Genomic DNA, 22,578 nt, shown 5'->3' on the forward strand with positions numbered 1-22,578 from the left:
GTTCCAGTGCAGGACTCTACGGCATTAAAGAAGTTGGCCCAGTGTGAACTTATCATAGCGGAGGTGAGACGGAGCTGGAGAGTGGCGACTCTTTGTTCCAGCTGCAGTTGGAGTGAAACGTGGTTTCTGCGCTACTGTCATTGGTTTTAGCAGCAGGGACTGGAGGCATCAGGGTGGAGGAGGCCGCATCCAGGGGTAAGAGAAGCAGGAGCTGTTCCAAAGACCACTTCACCTTACTGAGGTAAGACTACAAGATAAACTTTATTGTCTTATTTTTCTGGCTTTATATTCCATGTTTTTGGTTTATTTTCTGTGTTTCAAGATGGCGCTGGAGAGTGGCGACATGAAACAACGCTTTTCACTGTATTTGTAATAAATATACATGACAATAGATCTGATCAATCAAACAAGTAACTTACCTCTAGACTCCCCAAAACCTGTCCACCATTACAAGGAGAAAGTGAGGACTGCAGATGCTGGAGATCAGAGCTGAAAATGTGTTGCTGGAAAAGCGCAGCAGGTCAGGCAGCATCCAAGGAGCAGGAGAATCGACGTTTCGCTTCCTGAAGAAGGGCTTATGCCCAAAACGTCGATTCTCCTGTTCCTTGGATGCTGCCTGACCTGCTGCGCTTTTCCAGCAACACATTTTCACCATTACAAGGCACAAGTCAGGAGTGTGATGGAATACTCCCCATTTGTCTGGATGGGTGCAGCTCCAACAACACTCAAGAAGCTCGACACCATCCAAGACAAAGCAACCCATTTAATTGACACTCCATCCACAAGCATCCACTCCCTCCACCTCCGACGTTCAGTAGCAGCAGAGTTTACAGTCAGCAAGGTGTACTACAGAAGTTCACCATCACTCCTTAGACAGCACCTTCCAAACCCACAACCACTTCCATCTAGAAGGACAAGGACAGCATCTATATGGGAACACCACCACCTGCAAGTTCACCTCCAAATCACTAACCATTCCGAACTGGAAATATATCACTGTTTATTCATTATGTCAAAATCCTGGAATTCCCTCCCTGCGGGCATTATGGGTCTACCATAGACTGCAGTGGTTCAAGAAGGCAGCTCACCACTACTTTCTCAACAGAAGTTAGGGATGGGCAATAAATGTGGGCCCAGCCAGTGAAACCCATATCCCATGAGTGAGTTAAAAAGGAAATCAGTCCAGAAATGAGATTAACAACAATTTCAATATGTGAAATTAACTCTTTACGCACATTCTCTTTCACATTTGTATTGAAATCAATAAGTGAGCATACAGGTTCTATCTGATGCAGTCAGTACAACAGATCCTTAGCAAGACTGGATCTCAGGTTAAATTTTAACCAAAGCCATCTGGCAACATCTTCATTAAAGCGAAGGTTTAGCCAGGGGTACAGCAGCACACAAGGTCAGCAAAGCAGGTTGGTTTATAAATGATTTATAAATTATATTGTCTCAGCATTCCCACACATCGATATAACGCTTCAATAAATTTTAACTTGGTCTGAAGGAACTTCTCAGCAATGAGTATACAGTCAAAGTGAAGGGGATAGATGGTCAGCGCTGGTCCATTTTTGTTCTTCTGTAAAAACCGCAAATGAAACGTAACTCCCCAAATCTGTAAAATAAGAGCAGAAGAACTAAACTTACATATGCAATATGTGACTGACACGGTAGAAATCCTTTACTATAGAAAGCTAAATACTATGCTGGTCAATAGGGGGTGGGGTAGCCAGAACCCAGAATGAGGAATTCACTACTGCAGCAAGTGTTTGAGGTGAGTAACATAGTTACAGATAAAGGGATACCGCAGAACCACACAGAGTGGAAAAGAATAAGGGGATAGATGAATGGAGTGAGATTAGAGTAGCGTGGGGGGCTGCAGTGATGGTGCGGTATAAACAGCAGCTGCGCCAGAATAGAGGGTGTTTATGGTATAGCAGTGATTATCACTGAACTGTAAATCAAATGCCACTCTGGGAAGGTTGGCTCATACAGCAGCTGGTGGAATTTGAATTCAATGAATAAATCTAGAATTGAAAGCTCATGTAAGCGATGGTGACCACAAAGCTATCACTGATTGTTGTTAAAAACCCATCGTGTTCATTCATGGCCTATAGAGAAGTAAATATAGTCGAGGCTACCTGCAGCTCCTGGCCCACGCAAACATGGCCTTAATTACCCTCCGTTCAATGGCAATAATGGAAAGCCAACAAACTCCATCAATGCCCATGAAAAGATCAAAGATTGATGGTGCTAGTGTTGGAGTGGGTGGACAATGTCAGAAGCCAGAAGACACCAGGTTATAGTCCAACAGGTTTATTTGAAATCACAGCATTTCAGGAGTACTGCCCCTTTGTCTGGTGATGTCATGTGACTTCAGATCAAAGATTAGCCTAGTTCTGTAATGGTAACTCAATGAAATTCTGGATCAAAACAGGGGATCTGCTGGGTCAACAACATGACTGAAAGGAATTAAATTCTCAGTCTCGAAACTAGGACAAAAATACATGTTTCACCTTTGAGTACTTGGACATCCTGAAACATTGAGAGCCAATTACATATTCCAGCCTGCTCAATGATGTAATCTAAAAATCATTAAAGTTGCATAAAGCAACCTCACACACATTTCACTTATTTTTGTTGTTTTTACTCATTCTTTCAAGGGGTGTGGCCACCACTAGCTAGGCCAGCATTTATTGACCATCCCCAATAGCCCAGAGGGCACTTAATAATCAAACACATTGCTGTGGGTCTGGAGTCACATGTAGGCATGAGTGAACCAGATGGGTTTTTCCCGACAATTGGCAATGGATTCATGGTCATCATTAGCCTCTTAAATCCTGATGTTTTGTGGAATTTGAATTCCACAATCTGCCATGGCAGGATTCAAACCTAGTCCCCCAGAACATCTCCTGGCTCTCTAGATTAACAGTGCAGCAATAATACCACTAGGCTATCACCTTCCCTAAGTTATTTGTGCTGAATGACAATGCAATACTGCCTCAATACCAACCCTCCCTCAGTGCAGCACTCCCTCAGCACTAACCCTCTGACAGTGCAGCACTCCCTCAGCACTGACTCTCTGACAGTGCAGCACTCCCTCAGCACTGATCCTCCGACAGTGCAGCACTCCCTCAGCACTAACCCTCTGACAGTGCAGCACTCCCTCAGCACTGATCCTCCGACAGTGCAGCACTCCCTCAGCACTGATCCTCTGACAATGTAGCACTCCCTCAGTACTGACCCTCTGACAGTGCGGCACTCCCTCAGTACTGACCCTCTGACAGTGTGGCACTTCCTCAGTACTGACCCTCTAACAGTGTGGCACTCCCTCAGTACTGACCCTCTGATGCTGCAGCACTCCCTCAGCAATGATCCTCTGATAATGCGGCACTGTCTCAGTTCTGACCCTCTGACAGTGCAGCACTCCCTCAGTACTGTCCCTCTGACAATGCAGCACATTCTCAGCACTAACCCTCTGAAAATGCAGCACTCCCTCAGTACTGACCTTTTAACAGTACACTATTCCCTCAGTACTGAACCTCTGACGCTGCAGCACTCCCTCAGCAATGACCCTTTGATAGTGCGGCACTCTCTCAGTACTGACCTTCTGATAGTGCGGCCCTCCCTCAGTACTGACCCTCTGACAGTGCGGCTCTCCTTCAATAGTGACCCTCTGATGGTGCATCACTCCCTCAGTACTGACCCTCAGACAGTGCGGCATTACCTCAGTACTGACCCTCGGACAGTGCGACACTCCCTCAGCACTGACCCTTTGACAATGCTGCACTCCTTCATTACTGACCCTCTGACAGTGCAGCACTCCCTCAGTACACCACACTGAGACAGTGTTTTAGGCAGGAATAATCTATTATACAGCACAGAAAGTGACCATTCAGTCCACCTTGCCTATGTTGGCTTCTTGAGAAAGCTTTCCACTGGTTCCTAGTGCTTCATTATCACCCCATGCTACAACAGCCATGATTGGTCACTCTCCTGAGGGTGAGCAGTCTGGATTGGGTACTGTAGAGAAGTTGGAGTACCAGCAATAGTTAATGTGGAGAGGGTTAAAGTAAACTCACTCGTATGATGAGAATCCTCTTCAGAAAGCCATCCAAGATGTGAAGCATGTGGTGGAAAATTACAATTACACTGAGAGCATTGACAGAACTGTTCGGTTAAGACAGAAAACAGGGAACATTTGTTCGGCACTGGGGGGGCTTCCCTGATGTTTGGCTGTATTTTTGGACCATCACTGAACAACATGCATCATCCACAAGTCCCACACAAATACAGTATTGCATATGGTTAATGTAGCAGGTCGTGCATTGACATATAACCAATATTAATCAGTGGTAGGGCCAATGGTGGCCATGGGTCATGGATCAAAGGTCATGCTGTCCACCTCCCAGCTTTCCTCCAGTATCTGAGATCAATACGTCCTGGGGCTGAGCCAAAACGGATTGAAATAATTCACTCATTTCACTTTTAATCTCCAAACCTTGAGATGATTTTGTTCAGTGACTGTCCAAAAGATAACTTGGACTTGGAGGTGATACTGACCCATGCTTGCGTTCATCTGTGAGAACAGCATGTGAAACCGGTGCTGCGTTCCTACACACTGGAACATAGAGCCAGAGTATGCAAAGGGAACTCCACTGATATCACCACAATCTCAGTTTGCACCGTTCTGTGGTGATCCTGTCAAAGTCAAAAAAGAACTTCACCTCAAATCAAACAGGCTTTTCTATTTTCTCTCCGGTTTTAGACATGGGTTGACTGAAATAAAAGTTTGTCGGGGGTGGGTAGGAGTGCATTTTGTTTAAAATACTCCAGCTTTTTCAAAGAGATTATTAACAGTCTGATCAGAAATTTCCTTATTGGAAAAAGGCACTTCTCCACCTTCTCCTTTTCCCTCAGTCTCTCCCCTGATCTCATTGCCACCCCAACACTAACCTGATGAAGGGCTTTTGCCCGAAACGTCGATTTTGCCTGTCCTCGGATGCTGCCTGAATTGCTGTGCTCTTCCAGCACCACTAATCCAGAACCCCAACACTAACTCCAGCCCCCATCACCCATTCTCCTCAGCTCCCTGCTTTCCTCATTTCTGTCTCCCCTCATCTTTTTCTTCCGTCTTTCCACATCCCTTCATCCCTCATGTCTCTTCCTCTCATCCGCTACCCCTCTTATCACCCCATTCCCTCATCTCTCCCTCCAGCTCCACCATTATTTCGGCTTCCCTCACCTCCCACCTATAACTCCAACTCCTCAACTCTCTCTCCATATCTCCCTAACTCCACATCTCCCTTTTGCTTCATCTCTCTCCTCCACATCTTCTCTCCCCCACATAACCTCCATCTGTCATGTCCCCTCCCCTCCCCCCTTCAGATTACCCATCCTTTCATCTCTTCCTGCATCTTCCCTCTCCCCAAGGCTCACCATCTCCTCATCTCCCTCTCTGTTCATCTTCCCTCTCCTCACATCTTTCCCCTGGCCTCGCACACTCATTTACCCCCCGTCAGACTCTCCAATCCCGGGCAGTACCCAGGTAAATCTCCTGTGCACCCTCTATTGCGCAAACGCATCCCTCCTGTAATGTGGTGACCAGAGCTTTTAAACAGAGTGGTTCGAGTGTGGAATGAACTGCCCGAGGAAGTGTGGACATGGGAACAGTTACAATGTTTAAAAGACATTTGGGTACATTCATGAATAGGAAGGTTTGGGAGGTATATGGGAGAAGGGCAGGCAGGTGGGACTAGTTTAGTTTGGGAACATGGTCAACATGGACTGGTTGGTCCAAAGGGTCTGTTTCCCTGCTATAGGACTCTACTACAACTGTGGCCTAACCAGCATTTTATACAGTCCCACCATAGCCTGCTTGCTCTGAGTGAGATCAAAAGGAGAGAAATACCAGGATGGGTGTCATTAAACATATGTTTATCTCTATATCACGGAAGAGATTCACTTCGTTCTAATGGTGACATGTTCAAAGAAAGTTGGCCGTGGAAATCAAACAATTGCAACTCAACAGCAACGATGTGGGGACAGGAGGTTCGGGGTCAGAGTAGCTGTGAGAAGGGGATTGAGAGCAACTTTGGTTCAAAGCAAGCAAACAACCACAGGCTAGTGACTGGCCAATCAGGTCTGAGAGTACTCCTCCTCTTCCTGTTCTCTGATGAGTGCACAGATGAAACAAGCTGTAATGACCGCCCCGATCAGCTGCAAGACAAAGAAACACAGCTTTAGAACTTAACCACTTAACAATCTCCATAGTTACAGCTTGCAGCTGAAAAATGCAACCAGTGCCCAGCATATTAAATAACAGGTCAGGTAAACATCCAAAACCGAAACCTGCCTGAACCACACCAGCTCAAGTGCATTACAATCTGAAATTTATTTACTGGGTCACTTATCATTGCTATCACCCAGCTGATGAAGGAGCTCAACTGACTGGAGATTGATACTTTGTTGGGTTACCCACTTCAATGCAGCCCATGAACTGCAGTGGAGGCTCAGACATTGAATTTATTCTGGCACCAAAGGAGGCCAACACAGGGGTATCAGGCTGGCTCTGCAGTGTGGGCACACCCCCATCACAGGGGTACCAGGCTGGGTCTGCAGTGTGGGCACACCCCCATCACAGGGGTATCAGGCTGGGTCTACAGTGTGGGCACACCCCAATCACAAGGGTATCAGGCTGGCTCTGCAGTGTGGGCACACCCCCATCACAGGGATATCAGTCTGGGTCTACAGTGTGGGCACGCCCCCATCACAGGGGTATCAGTCTGGATCTACAGTGTGGGCACAATCACAGGGGTATTAGGCTGGGTCTGCAGTGTGGCCACACCCAATCACAGGGGGATCAGGCTGGGTCTGCAGTGTGGGCTCACCCCATCACAGGGGTATCAGGCTGGGTCTGCAGTGTGGGCATACCCCAATCACAGGGGTATCAGGCTGGTCCTGCAGTGTGGGCTCACCCCCATCACAGGGGTATCAGGCTGGGTCTGCAGTGTGGGCTCACCCCCATCACAGGGATATCAGTCTGGGTCTGCAGTGTGGGCATACCCCAATCACAGGGGGATCAGGCTGGGTCTGCAGTGTGGGCACACCCCCATCACAGGGGTATCAGGCTGGGTCTGCAGTGTGGGCACACCCCAATCACAAGGATATCAGGCTGGGTCTGCAGTGTGGGCATACCTCATCACAGGGGTATCAGTCTGGGTCTGCAGTGTGGGCTCACCCCAATCACAGGGATATCAGTCTGGGTCTGCAGTGTGGGCACACACCTACTGCAGGAGAGTTTGACCAGAACAGGTGCTGGAGATAATACACAAACATGGTGGATTGGAACCCCAGTCCTTCCTCTCAGTACCACCATCCTCACCTCAATGCACTCAGTGAAAGAACTACTGCCAGTGACATCCCAAGAATGACGAGGGGACTCACCTGAAGACAAGCTACACCAATGCCAACTGCTCCAATGATCAGGGTGTTTTCTGCCAGGGTCTGTTCTAATATGGTAATGCATCCACCCTGCAAACAACATGTTCAACATCAAATACCCATTTGCTGCGGTTCATGCAAGCTTAGCTGCTAAGAATGAATCGGTTATATTCCCAGAACTCTCAAATGGAAATGTCAAAGACAAAAGGAGTAGGAAACCTTGGGAACACTGTGGCATCTTGCTGTAAGGTCAGATGGAGTGCAACCCACTCAGGAAGGTATCAGCAGTGAGGGATTAGAAATCCTGTACAGCTTGGGTTTCTTTCATTGAGTTCAAGAACATTGAAGGAAAAAATTAAGGACAGAGAGTTAACAGGCGAAAGGGAGGTCAGGAAAACCACATTAAGGGAGAGATTAGAGGGAAATTTATAGCAAATCAGTGATTTGCCATGAAGTGGTGATCGATGCGATTTGAACATTGACAAATAAAATGAATGGTTGCTGACTGAAGTGTTCAGAATGAAAGGAACATGAGACTGGGTAAAAATCAGCCCTCAGGAGCAGCATATGTCCAGAATTGGAAGGATAAACCTCCATGACATTGTGATTAGACGTTTCATAAAATGACCATTAACTGATAGTTTAAAATTAAAGTAATCCAAATTAGGAAATGCAAAGTATTCATTTACACTGAGCTATTTCCTGTCCTATGCATTATTAAGTGGCTAAGAACATTGACCTGCATTTCAAATTATTCCTTTGCACTGCATTCATTGATGACTAGTTTTAATTTAACCTCTGGAGCAGGTAGGATTTGAACCCAGGCATCCTGGGCCAAGGCTAGGGACACTACCACTGGACCACAAGAGCGGTCCCGCAGGGAATAGTACCATTGGTCATGGGTGTGGTAGTACGGTAAAAATGAACAGACCAATCAGCCCCTCAAGTATGCTCTGCCATTCAATAAAGATCATGACTGATCTAATTGAGGTCTCATCAAGCATCTATTGACTGACCTCTGAGTTATCTCTGTCTTTAAAAAATATCTAATGACTGTCTGGGGAAGTCCATTGCAAAGACTCAAGAGAGAAAACAAATTTTCTTCACTTCCATCTCAAAGGCATATCCCTTCATTCTTAAACTGTGCCTCCTTGTTCTAGCCTCAGATGGTTATGATTCTTGACTGGCAATGAAGTATTAAATGGAATACCTACTCTTATTACATCTTACTCCAGTAACACTCCATGTGGACAATCAGAATCTTTCCAGCCAGCCTTGAGCGACCTTCCAAACAATCAATACAAAGCAACTGCAACAAAAAGACTTAATCCATCATATCTCGTGAGAAATTCAACCAAGCAAACCTTGTGATCATTTCTAACTTTTGCATCTCACCAATGTTGAGCATCACTTGAGAAAACCTCAGATCAAATAAATCAGTGGTTCAATTACCACCCCAAGGCCCAGATGCCAGATGGGCCCTTTGCCAGGTAATGATGTAACCAACATCAGGAAATAACTTGCTTGACCTCGTCCTCAATAAAACTGAGGTGACTGACAAACTCGCCCTCTGGTCAATCTGGAAGGTTGTGGAGACCATTAGAAGCCTCAGGATACTAATGCACAGTCAGGTGAAATTAAATAACTTGTATATTGCTGAAAAGAGACACACATTGCAAATGCAGGGTCCTGTTCGCTACAAACAAACGGAATTGCTTATTGCATAACTGAGACATCAGAAGATAGTAATCAAGCCACAATGTGCTCTTCCTCCACTAATTCATGGAAACATGTCAGAATGTGAGACTGCGTTGTGTTGAGTTGCTGGTTATGTTGCAGCTTCCTCCACCCTCTGGGCTCCTGATTAATACGTAGTCCCTTCAGATGACCAGGAAATCCAAGTTGAAACCCTGCACTCCCACCAAATGAAACCCCCTCTCACTCTGTGTGAAACCCTTTAGAAATTAAACAGGAATGTCGCCGTTATTTTGGAAGACATTGAAATTCACCCTTCGAGTTGGCCCGTTCTGTTCCTGCCTCACCAGTTCATGGTCCCATCCACCCTCCCATTTCTGCTGAGCTTCTCAGTGACCGTTCACTCTAACATTGTGTCTCTGGAGCCCCTCACCATCCAGGTCCCACTGATCAAGGCCACCAGTGCCCTGTATTCCTTGACCCTCTGCTCCCCAACCCTCAGCTTCCACCTCCCATCTTACCACACTGTGTCCTAGTCATTGTGACCATTCTCTCTGCTGCACAACAGCCCCAGACATAAGTTGCCTGCAGAAAGTACATTACCGTGGACAAATCCTACCACTCACCTGAACTGGCCACGGACCGAGACTCTGGATCTTTGACCCAGTTACCCTCCCTCCCTTTGACCGTTCCCATAGTTCCATGCTCTTGAACCTCAGGCTGACTCCACGCGCCGTACACCAACTGAGTTTAGAGCTGGCCAATGGGATAGGCTAACTTCCTCCTATTGGACAGGGACTGACAAAGTGACAGTGCAAGTGAACTGATGCGTTGTTTAAAACTGCCACGCAATTAAGACAAAGCAGCAACAACAGAACTACCTGTGGCACACCCTGCTGTGTTGGATACATGAAATATTGGGTTTCTCACTGGGCAGAAGTTATATAACATAGAACATAGAAAAGTACAGCACAGAACAGGCCCTTAGGCCCACCATGTTGTGCTGAGACTTGATCCTAATGTAAAATATAGTCACTAACCTACTCACCCTGCGACTCACTGCTATCTATGTGCATGTCCAGCAGTCGCTTAAATGTCCCCAATGACTTCGCTTCCATCACATCAACTGGCAATGCATTCCATGCATTCACAACTCTGCATAAAGAACCTATCTCTGACGTCTCCTTTATACCTTCCTTCCAGTATCTTCAAACTATGACTCCTTGTACCAGTCAATCCTTCCCTGGGGAAAAGTCCCTGGCTATTGACTCTATCTATTCCTCTCATTATTTTGTACACCTCGATCAGGTCTCCTCTCTTCCTCTTTCTCTCCAGAGAAAAAAGTCTGAGCTTATTCAATCTTTCTTCATAAGGCAAGCCCTCCAGTCCAGGCAGCATCCTGGTAAACCTTCTTTGCACCCTCTCCAAAGCCTCTGTGTCTTTCCCAGCTCTGCATCCTGTCTATGTCACGCTGCAGCCTGCAGTAGCCCTCTATATTATCGATGACACCTCCAAACCCTGTGTCATCGGCAAATTTACTAACCCACCCCTCAATCTTCTCATCCAAGTCATTTATAAAAACTACAAAGAGCAGAGGCCCAAGAACAGAGCCCTGCAGGACCCCACTCAACACTGATCTCCAGGCAGAATACTGTCCATCTACAACCACTCTCTGCCTTCTGTCAGCTAGCCAATTCTAAATCCAGATAGCCAATCCTCCCTGTATCCCATACTTCCTCACTTTATGAATGAGCCTATCATGGGGAACCCTATCAAATGCCTTGCTGAAGTCCACATACACCCCACATCCACTGCTCGAACTTTGTCGACCTGTCTTGACACCTCCTCAAAGAACTCAATAAGGTTTGTGAGGCATGACCTGCCCCTCACAAAGCCATACTGACTGCCTTTAATCACACTATGCTTTTTCAAATAGTCATAAATCCTATCCCTCAGAATTCTTTCCAGAATTTTGCTGACCACAGACGTAAGACTGACTGGTCTGTAATTGCCAGGGATTTCCCTATTACCCTTCCTGAAAAGTAGAACATTCGCCTCCTTCCAATCCTCCGGTATGACTCCCGTGGAGAGTGAGGAGGCAAAGATCCTCATCAGTGGCTTAGCAACCTCCTTTCTCGCTTCCCGGAGCAGCCTAGGATAAATCTGGTCTGGCCCTGGGGACTTATCAATTGTAATGTTTGCCAAAATTTCTAGCACATCAACTTCATCAATCTTGATCTGATCAACACTGTATCCCAGCTCCTCAAAGTTTTCATTTACAACAAGTTCCCTTTCCTTGGTGAAAACCGAAGCAAAAAACTCACTTAAGTCTACCCCCATCTGCTCAGACTCCACTCACTAGTTCCCTCCGCTATCTCTGATCGCCCTACCTTCTCCCTGATCATTCTCTTATTCCTCACATATGAGTAAAATGCCTTTGGGTTCTCCCGAATCCTTCTTGCCAAGCCTTTTTCGTGCCGCCGCCTGGCTCTCCTCAGTCCATTTCTGAGCTCCTTTCTAGCAAGCCTGTAATCCTCTAAAGCTGTGCTGGATCCTTGCTTCCTCCACCTTACGTAAGCTGCCTTCTTCCTTTGGACAAGAAGCTCCTCTGTTCTTGTCATCTAAGGTTCCTTAATCTTACCCGTTCTTACCTGTCTCAGAGGAACAAATTTGCACATCACTCGCAACAACTGCTCCTTAAATAGTCTCCACATGTCTGCTGTGCCCTTTCTGTGGAACAATTGCTCCCAGTCTGTACTTCCCAACTCCTGTCTGATAGCGTCATAATTTCCTTTTCCCCAATTAAATATCTTCCCTCTGTAACTGCTCCTTTCACTCTCCAAGTCTGTGCTAAATGTGAGGCAGTTGTGATAACTTTCACCAAAGTGCTCTCCCACCGCGAGATCTGACATCTGTCCTGGCTCATTGCAGAGCACCAAATCCAAAATGGCCTCTCCCCTTGTTGGTCTGTCTACATACTGAGTAAGGAAACCCTCCTGAACACCCCTGACAAAAACGGCTCCATCCAAACCATCTGCACTTAGGAGGTTCCAGTCGATATTGGGAAAGTTGAAATCACCCATAACAACAACCCTGCTACTTTTGCATTTTCCCAGAATCTGCCCGCCTATGAGATCTTCAATCTCTCTACTGCTATTAGGTGGTCTGTAGAAAATCCCCAATGCAGTAGCTGTTCCCTTGCTGTTCCTAACTTCCACTCAGTAGACAAACCTTCCTCAACAACCTTTGTTTCTGTAGCTGTGACGCACTCTCTGATTAGCACCCCCTCCTCTTTTTCCACTCTCCCTGTTCTTTTTAAATGTTCTAAACCCTGGAACATCAAGCAACCATTCCTGCCCCTGTGAAACCCACGTCTCTGTTATGGCCACAACATCGTAGCCCCAAGTACTGATCCATGCTCTAAGTTCGTCACTCTTATTCCGGACACTCCTTGCATTAAAGCAAACACACTTTAACCGATCCCTATGTCTCATTGCCTGATAAACCTTCCAGATAGATTCAATATATCCTGTCACTGTCCTGTCTGCAACTGACCCCTCTCAGACATGTGGCTCTGATTCCCAACCCCCTGCCAAACTAGTTTAAACCGTCCCAAATCACACGAGCAAATCTCCCACCCAGGACATTTGTACCCCTCCAGTTCAGGTGCAACCCCTCCTTCATGTACAGGTCCCACCTTCCCCAGAAGGTATCCCAATGGTCTAGGTATCTGAAGCCCTCCCTCCTGCACCAGCCTCGCAGACACGTGTTAAGCTGCATTCGCTGACTGTTCCTCAGCTCACTATCTCGTGGCACCGGTAGCAAACCCGAGATCATACACTACTTGTCCTGCTCTTCAGCTTCCAACCTAGCTCTCTGTAGTCACTTTTCAGATCCTCAATCCCTTTCCTGGCTATATCATTAATTGGAAAGGCAGACAATCTCAGTGAGTTGTTGTCTTAATATGATGGTGAGATTTCAGGCCTGCCCCACTGGAGAGAATTTACATTTTTCTTGAAGGTGAGAAGCTGATTTTGTATCTCAGTCACCTGGTCAGGTTCATATGTTTTTCTCCGCACGTGCTGAAGGGGCTTGCTTTCTGAACTAACCTGTTCAGAAACGGTGTAAAACACCTCTGGAGCAGTTGGGACTTTGAGTCATAGATATATACAGCACAGAAATAGACCCTTCAGCCATCTCATCCATGTCAACCAGATATCCTAACTTCATCTCGTCCCATTTTGCCAGCATTCAAACCTTTCCTATTCATATACCCATCCAGATGCATTTAAAATGTTGTAATTATACTAGTCCTCTGGCAGCACATTCTATACACACACCATCCTCTGCATAAAAACATGGCCCCTTAGGTCCCTTTTAAATTTCTCCCCTCTCACCTTAAATCTATGCCCTCTAGTTCTGGACTCGCCCACCCCAGTGTAAAGACCTTGACTATTCACCCAATACATGCCCCTCATGATTTTATGAACCTCTATAAGGTCACCTCTCAACTTCCAACGCTCCAGGGAAAACAGCCCCCAGCCTGTTAAGCCTCTCCCTATAGCTCAAATCCTTCAATTCCAGCAATATCCTTGTGAATCTTTTGAATCCTGGCCTCCCAGATCAGAGGTAGGGACAGTACTACTGCACCACAAGAGCCCCTACATATGCTTCAGATTCTTTTTTATTTAACCAATTTTCTAACCAACCTGTTCTGCAATGTAATTACACATCTCTGGAGCAGGTGGGATTTGGACCCAGCCCTCCCAGTCCAGGGGTGGGGACACTACCACTATGCCACAAGAGGGCCTCACACATGTGCTTAAGTCAAACACCAATTAATGCCCTCCACCTGCATTGAATTAAACACAATTAATATTCAAATTAAAGGTGTGGAGGTGCCAGTATTGGATTGGGATGGACAAAGTTTTAAAAAAATCACACAACACCAGGTTATAGTCCAACAGGTTTATTTCGACGCACAGCTTTTGTAGTGCTGCTCCTTCATCAGATAGCTAGTGGGGCAGCACTCCGAGAGCTTGTACCTCCAAATAAGCCTGTTGGACTATAACCTGGTAGGAGAAAGTGACGACTGCAGATGCTGGAGATCAGAGTTGACAGTGTGGTGTTGGAATTGATGTCTTGGGCATAAGCCCTTCATCAGGAGTGAGGCCTCATTCCTGATGAAGGCCTTATGCCCGAGACGCCAATTCTCCTGCTCCTCGGATACTTCCTGACCTGCTGTGCTTTTCCAGCACCACACTCTGGACTATAACCTGGTGTTGTGTGATTTAAAGGTGGTAGTCAAAATGGAAAAGACCCAAACTATATCCTGGAATATTCAGAGAAGGAACAGGAGAAACTCTGACTGTAACCCTGGGACACAGAGGCTCTTTGACAGCACCTTCCAAACCCTTCCATCTAGATAGAGCAGGGTAGCAGACACATGGGGACACCATCACCACCTGGAAGTTCCTCTTCAAGTGCTGACTTGGTAATTTATTGCCATTTCTTCACTGTCATTGGGATTCTGAACATCTTCTGTGATGGCGCTGTGGGTGTACCCACACCACCTGGTTCAAGAAGGCAGCTCACCCCCATTGTCTTCTCCAGAGCGACACAGCCGCTGTACATTCCAAGAATGGATTAAAAAAACACAGGGGATGCAGAAACCAGGAGCATCATCAACGCAGACTCACAGTCAGATAACTGGAGATCAAACATCATCAACAAGGTGACTGGATGCAATCACGTTAACACTAACACAAAATGACATGGGTTAATTGAGGACGGCCGGCTGGGAATTGTGAACAGCCAAATTGTGTCTGACATAGTTAACTGGTTTTCTGTTAAGGAGATAACAGCGTATGTAATAGAAATGTCAAGCCTGCCAGAGTTTATGTTGTCACTAAGAGGAAAAATTCAGTCGCTGAGGTGGGATATTCAGCAACTGATTAAGTTCGGGATAAAATGAGCTGCTGATGAATAAGTCACGTGGCAGCTGGACTGTGACTGGCTGTCAAATCTTACAACTTCTCGGCAAATATTCAGCTGTTAGCAGCTTGTGAGCCCGAGAGAAAGAAACAGAGAGGGAATGCAGTTTGATGGTCAACAGAGACCTCTTTTCACAAGTGCTAGGGAAACGTGACAGCTGATGAGAGCTTGGCTCAGCTCGCGGTCCCTGTGGATCGTGGATCAGCTTGTGTGGATTCAACAGAATTATCAGGAGATTCCAATGCATCAAAGTGACAATTTAACTGAGCGACACACTGCTGGAGTCTTCACATTCCCTCCCCATCCCAGCAATCCGCAGTATTCTGCCGCAGGTCACAACATAATCTGGGGATTGGGAAAGCATTCCTGCTGCGGGAATCTAGGAGAAAGAGGTTTATTTCCCCCTCACACCCCTTCATGAAACCAAGATTCCAGGGAAGTGTTTGTTCAAAAACATACAAGATTTATTTCCAAGACAATCAACATGAAATGATTGAAACACGGCAAATCCTGAGGGGTCTTGAAAGTGAGGGGGAAGGTTGGAATGTGGTAAGGAGGCTTCCTTTTGTGGAAGATTCTAGAATGGAGTTCAATTTTTCTAAATAAGGGGTCGCCCATTTGAGACAGATGAGGGTTTTGTTTTCTCTTCCCTCAGTGGGCCTTGAGTCTTTAGAACTCTTCCAGAAAAGTCAGTGAAAGCAGAATCATTGAATATTTTTAAGGCAGACATAGATAAATGTTTGATAAGCAGAGGGGGGAGTGGAATGTTATTGGGGACAGGCAGGAATTGAAAGAAAGATGAGCTTTTCAAGTGGGATGGAGCTCAAGGGGCTGAGGGGCCTACTTCTGATGAGAGCTGGTATGTTGGTTTGTAACTGCTGGAATGTGGGATTGGTTAGAAACACACAACCTTTAGGAAACCTACAGGCTTCATAAGAATCTTGGAAATATGAGCAGGAGGCTGTTTGGGCCCTAGAGCTACTTAAAAACTACATGACTCCACAGCGTCACTGTTCCACTCACTCCCTGGAACGTCAGAGGCTGAGGGGTGACCTTATAGAGGTTTATAAAATCATGAGGGACATGGATAGAGAAAACAGACACGGCCTTTTTCCCAGGGTAGAGGAGCACAGAACTACAGGGTATAGGTTTGGGGTGAGAAGGGAAAGATGTAAAAGGGACCTAAGGGGCAAAGCTTTCGTGCAGAGGGTGTGGAAGGGGCTGCCAGAGAAAGTGTTGGAGACTGTTACAATTACAACATTTAAAAGGCATCTGGATGGATATATGAATAGGAATGGTTGGGAAGGATATGGACCAAATATTGGCAAATGGGAATAGATTAATTTAGGATATATGATTGACATGGATGAGTTGGACTGAAGAGTCTATTTCTGTGTTGTATATCTCTATGACTTGAAGTAAATATGAATAGGAAGGGTTTAGAGGGGTATGGACCAAGTGCTGACAAATGGGACTAGATTCGTTTATGATATCTGGTTGCATGGATGGGTTGGATTGAATGGTTTGCTTCTGTGCTGTACATCTCTATGACTCTAATCAAGCCCCCTATTCCTTGATTACCCCATTATCCAAAAGTCTATTGACCTTAGTCTTGAATGGTCAAGGGCTGAGCTTCCACAGCTTTCTGAGGAAGAGAATTCCCTGATAGGTTAGTAGCTCTAGGCAGACAGGACCAGCAGTTGATCTGCTGCCTTACTGTCTTAATAACCAATAGACTCTTTCACTGTCGGGATTAGAGTGGTGCTGGAAAGGCACAGCAGGTCAGGCAGCATCCGAGGAGCAGGAAAATCAATGTTTCGGGTAGGAGCCCTTCATCAGGATGGTTTCCTGATGAAGGGCTCCTGCCCAAAATGGTGATTTTCCTGCTCCTCGGATGCTGCCTGACCTGCTGTGCTTTTCCAGCACCACTCTAACCTTGACGCTGACCTCCACCATCTGCTGTCCTCACTTTCGCCTCTTTCACTGTAGGTCAGAGGGTTTCTCTCCTGAGATGCTTCCACTTTTCTGGCTTAGTCCGCAATCTGGAAAATGATGACTTACAACCCTCACCCCACCCCCCTTCTCCAGGCAGGGAAAACGTCTGCTTTGCTTACCCCAGGGGAAAGGTTAGTGTAGTGGCAATGCCACTGGATTAGTAACACAGCAATGCAGGCTAATGCTTTCAAACCCCTGTAGCTGGTGGTATTTAAAAATCCAATGAACAAAATTATTGCCATGAGCTCTAGTTATCCTAAAAATGCCACACTAACTGTCCTCTTTTCTGTGCCACACGCCAATCCTCACACATATTAATATATTATCTCTCCCCCATGAGCTGTATTCTTGCAAACTAGCATTGCATATGGCATATGTTTGAATGCACTCTAAAAAACTCCAAACTGCTACATCCATTGATCTTGCTAGTTATAACTTCAGATATTTTCTCACAGGAAGGGTACGTTAATAATTATTCTATGATCCATTGCAAACGTATAAATGACAACCAAATCACCAAGATGGTTAACCTGCCTGACTTTGACTGCTATCGAGGAAGAAAGGAACTCACACAGGTTCTATCAATAAACAAAAATATAAAGCTTACTTGTTTCATACTTCTTCTTGACATGAGGAAAAATTGTATCGACTGGGCTTGTATTTGCTGGAATTTAGAAGAATAAGGGGAGGTCTCATAGAAACGTATCAAATCCTGATGGGACTGGACAGGCACAGTTAGGAAGTTTGCAGATGACACCAAAATTGGAGGTGTAGTGGACAGCGAAGAAGGTTACCTCAGATTACAACAGGATGTTGATCAGATGGGCCAATGGGCCGAGAAGTGGCAGATGGAGTTTAATTCCGATAAATGCAAGGTGCTGCATTTTGGGAAAACAAATCTTAGCAGGACTTATACACTTAATGGTAAGGTCCTAGGGTGTGTTACCGAACAAAGAGACTTTGGAGTGCTTCTAGCTCCTTGAAAGTGGTGTCATAGGTCGATAGGATAGTGAAGAAGGTGTTTGGTATGCTTTCCTTTATTGGTCAGAGTATTGAGTACAGGAGTTGGGAGGTCATGTTGTGGCTGTACAGGACATTGGTTAGGCCACTGTTGGAATATTGTGTGCAATTCTGGTCTCCTTCCTATCGGAATGATGTTGTGAAACTTGAAAGGGTTCAGAAAAGGTTTACAAGGATGTTGCCAGGGTTGGAGGATTTGAGCTATAAGGAGAGGCTGAAAAAGCTAGGGCTGTTTTCCCTGGAGCGTCGGAGGCTGAGGGGTGATCTTATAGAAGTTTACAAAAATCCCATGCAAGGACTGCACAAAACACTACATAGGACAAACAAGAAGACAGCTAACGATCCGCATCCATGAACACCAACTAGCCACGAAACGACATGACTAGCTATCCTTAGTAGCCACACACGCAGATGACAAGCAACATGAATTCGACTGGGACAACACTACTATTATAGGACAAGCCAAACAGAGAACAGCCAGGGAATTCCTAGAGGCATGGCACTCATCCACAGATTCAATCAATAAGCACATCGACCTGGACCCAATATACCGACCACTGCAACGGACAGCTGGAACTGACAACCAGAAGCGGCAGATTCAAACCACTACAAATGCCGGAGGAACGATCACAGAAGCGCTTTACAGGAGGGTCACAAGCACTGAAGATGTCACCTAGACAGGGGACAAAACGTCTGCAACACAAATTCCCAGCTCGGCGAACAGAACCACAACAACGAGCACCCGAGCTACAAATCTTCTCACAAACTTAGAAGTTTACAAAATTATGAGGGGCATGGATAGGGTAAATCGACAAAGTCTTTACCCTGTGGTGGGGGAGTCCAGAACTAGAGGGCATAGGTTTAGGGTGAGAGCGGAAAGATATAAAAGGGACCTAAGGGGCAACTTTTTCACACAGGGGTGATACGTGCATGGAATGAGCTGCCAGAGGAAGTGGTGGAGGCTGGTACAATTGCAACATTTAAAAGGCATCTGGATGGGTCTATGAATAGGAAGGGTTTAGAGGGATATGAGCCAGGTGCTGGCATGTGAGATTAGATTGGGTTGGGATATCTGGTCAACATGGATAGGTTGGACCGAAAGGTCTGTTTCCATACTGTACATCTTTATGACTCTCTGACTCTATAAGAGATAGGCCATTCAGGACTGAGATGAGGAAGAATGTCTTCACTCAGAGAGTTGTGAACCTGTTGAACTCTTTCAAACAGGAAACCGTTGGGGCCAATTCATGAGATATATTCAAGAGAGAGCTGGATGTGGCCCTTGCAGTTAAATGGATCAAGGAATATAGGGAGAGGGTGGGAATGGGATACTGAAATTGCATCATTAGCCATGATTGTGGCTAATTAGCCACAAATGCATCATTAGCCACAAATGGTGGTGCAGCCTACTCCTGCACCTATTTTCTATGTTCCTACGTTACCAAGAGGCAAAATCAATTATTAACCGCAGCAATGCAAATCTAACACTTACACAGTCATTCATAAATTCTGTGTACGAGACGGACAGCTCTGCAGAAGTTTCATGGATGGTAAACAGAAGAAAAGAGAAACAAATTCTCTGAATCAAGAGTTCAAACCACAAGGGTGAAATTAGTTGAATTTCTCAGTTATTTTGGCTTTTGGCTATGAAATCATTTATTTGTGACAGAAGAGTAATAAAGTGTTCAGTTTGGTAGCCTGTCAGTTGGACCTAAGCCTTTGTTTGAGATAGAAGTTCTTCTTTTCAGAGTTCTTTTGAGTATTTTGTCTGACCCAACAAAATGTGAGAAAGTGTGAAATGCCATCTTTGCTTGCAGGCTTTCTGGAAGATTGCCTTCAACTGCCTCTTCTCAGGTCTGTAACAAACTGCTACTTAAAAATCCAAATGCTGCCTATTGTTTTTCAGCCCAACATGATCAAGGGATGGTGCAGGAGGGAGGGGTTCCAGTTTTTGGATAACTGGGGTTCTTTCTGGGGACGGTGGGACCTCTATAAACAGGATGGTCTACACCTGAACCTGAGGGGAACCAGTATCCTTGGGGGGAGGTTTGCTAGTGCTCTTGGGGGGGGTTTAAACTAACTTGGCAGGGGCATGGGAACCCAGATTGTAGCTTCAGGGTGCAGGGCCTGGAGTGTAGGGAGGTGAGGAACATGGCATCAATTTCCAAGGAGGGTGCCTGTAAACAGGGAAGTGGCTTGAAGTGTGTATACTTCAATGCAAGAAGTATACGAAATAAGGTAGGTGAACTTGCAGCGTTGGTTGGTACCTGGGACTTCGATGTTGTGGCTATTACGGAGACATGGCTAGAACAGGGACAGGATTGGCTGTTGCAGGTTCCGGGATTTAAATGTTTTAGTAGGTTTAGAGGTGGGGGTAAAAGAGGGGGAGGTGTGGCATTGCTTGTCAAAGATAGTATTACAGCGGTGGAAAGGACGATGGATGAGGACTTGCCATCTGAGGTAGTTTGGGCTGAGGTTAGGAATAGGAAAGGTGAGGTCACCCTGTTAGGAGTCTTTTACAGGCCTCCTAATAGTCCTAGAATCATTGAAGAAAGGATTGGGAAGGTGATTCAGGAGATGAGTGACAGTAATAGGGTGGTTGTTATGGGGGACTTTAACTTTCCTGATATTGATTGGGAAAGCTATAGCTCAAGTTCGTTAGATGGGTCAGTGTTTGTTCAATGTGTGCAGGAGAGTTTCCTGACACAATATGTAGACAGGCCAACAAGAGGTGAGGCCATACTGGATTTGGTTCTGGGTAACGAACCAGGCCAGGTGTTAGAATTAGAGGTAGGTGAGCACTTTGGGGATAGTGACCATAATTCGGTGATTTTTACACTCGTGATGGAGAGGGATAAGTGTGTACTACAGGGCAAGAATTATAGCTGGGGTAAGGGAAATTATGATGCGGTGAGGCATGACTTAGGATGTGTGGCTTGGAAAAGTAGACTCCAAGGCAAGAGTGTAAATGATATGTGGAACTTGTTCAAGGGGCAACTATTGAGTGTCCTTGATAATTATGTACCTGTCAGGCAGGTAGGAAAGGGTCGTGCGAGGGAGCCGTGGTTTAATAAGGAATTGGAATCCCTTGTTAAATGGAAGAGGGCGGCCTATCTCAAGATGAGACGTGAAGGTTCAATTGGGGCGATTGAGAGTTATAGGGTAGCCAGGAAGGACCTGAAGAGAGAGCTAAAAGCAGCAAGGAGGGGACATGAAAGGTCCTTAGTAGATAGGATTAGGGAAAACCCTAAGGCTTTCTATAGGTATGTTAGGAATAAAAGAATGACTAGGGTAGGAATAGGTCCAGTCAAGGATAGTAGGGGGAAGTTGCGTGTGGAGGCGGAAGAGATTGGGGAGACACTGAATGAATACTTTTCTTCAGTATTCACTCAGGAACAGGGCATTGTTGTCGATGAGAATACTGAGGCACAAATAAGTAGAATGGATGGCTTTGAGGTATGTAGAGAAGAGGTGTTGGAAATCCTGGAAAAGGTGAAAATAGATAAGTCCCCTGGGCCTGATGGCATTTATCCTAGGATTCTCTGGGAAGCAAGGGAGGAGATTGCAGAGCCATTGGCCTTGATTTTTATGTCCTCTTTGTCTACAGGAGTAGTCCCAGAAGACTGGAGGATAGCAAATGTGGTTCCCTTGTTCAAAAAGGGGAGTAGGGATAGCCCTAGTAACTATAGGCCGGTGAGTCTCACTTCTGTTGTGGGCAAAGTCTTAGAGAGAATTGTAAGGGATAGGATTTATGCACATCTAGATAGGAATAATGTGATCAAGGATAGTCAGCATGGTTTTGTGAAGGGCAAGTCGTGCCTCACAAACCTTATTGAATTCTTTGAAAAGGTGACGAAGGAGGTTGATGAGGGGAAAGCGGTAGATGTGGTATATATGGATTTTAGTAAGGCGTTTGATAAGGTTCCCCATGGTAGGCTACTGCAGAAAATACGGAGATATGGCATTGAGGGTGAGTTGGAGGTTTGGATTAGGAATTGGCTGGATGGAAGAAGACAGAGGGTAGTAGTTGATGGCAAAGTTTCTTCATGGAGTGCCGTCACTAGCGGTGTTCCGCAAGGATCTGTTTTGGGACCATTGCTGTTTGTCATTTTTATAAATGACCTGGAAGAGGGGTTAGAAGGTTGGGTGAGCAAGTTTGCGGATGACACGAAAGTCGGAGGAGTTGTTGACAGTGAGGAAGCATGTGGCAGGTTACAGCAGGATATAGAGAAGCTGCAGAGCTGGGCAGAAAGGTGGCAGATGGAATTCAATGTAGCTAAGTGCGAGGTGATTCACTTTGGGAAGAATAACAAAAAGATGGGGTACTGGGCTAATGGTCGGATACTTGGTAGTGTGGATGAGCAGAGGGATCTTGGTGTCCATGTACACAGATCTCTGAAAGTTGCCACCCAGGTAAATAGTGCGGTG

At 45.9% G+C, this 22,578-nt stretch overlaps 1 protein-coding gene and 1 long non-coding RNA gene across 4 annotated transcripts in view; both read right to left on the reverse strand.

Moving 5' to 3' along the window:
• Positions 1–1,232: 1,232 nt before the first annotated feature.
• LOC148146726 (uncharacterized) lies at positions 1,233–5,238 on the reverse strand. The gene is made up of 3 exons (XR_015760332.1): positions 5,064–5,238; positions 4,086–4,959; positions 1,233–1,618 (listed from the first exon to the last, which is right to left on the reverse strand). It is a non-coding gene; the product is annotated as an uncharacterized LOC148146726 (long non-coding RNA).
• Positions 5,239–5,497: 259 nt separating this feature from the next.
• The window catches only part of tspan11 (tetraspanin 11), a 73,258-nt gene continuing 56,177 nt past the window's right edge, over positions 5,498–22,578 (reverse strand). For all 3 annotated transcript variants that reach the window (XM_043709832.2, XM_043709831.2, XM_087996894.1), the window contains 2 exons: positions 7,450–7,536; positions 5,498–6,222 (listed from right to left, as the gene is read on the reverse strand). In XM_043709832.2, coding sequence (XP_043565767.1) covers positions 6,142–6,222; positions 7,450–7,536 — 168 coding nt within the window. In that variant the 3' untranslated portion in view covers positions 5,498–6,141. The remainder of the gene's footprint in view (positions 6,223–7,449; positions 7,537–22,578) is intronic.

Source organism: Chiloscyllium plagiosum, unplaced genomic scaffold (assembly GCF_037043375.1).
Source record: "Chiloscyllium plagiosum isolate Xiang-an unplaced genomic scaffold, Cpla_swu_hap1 HiC_scaffold_19, whole genome shotgun sequence".
In the NCBI taxonomy this organism is placed as follows: Eukaryota; Metazoa; Chordata; class Chondrichthyes; order Orectolobiformes; family Hemiscylliidae; genus Chiloscyllium; species Chiloscyllium plagiosum.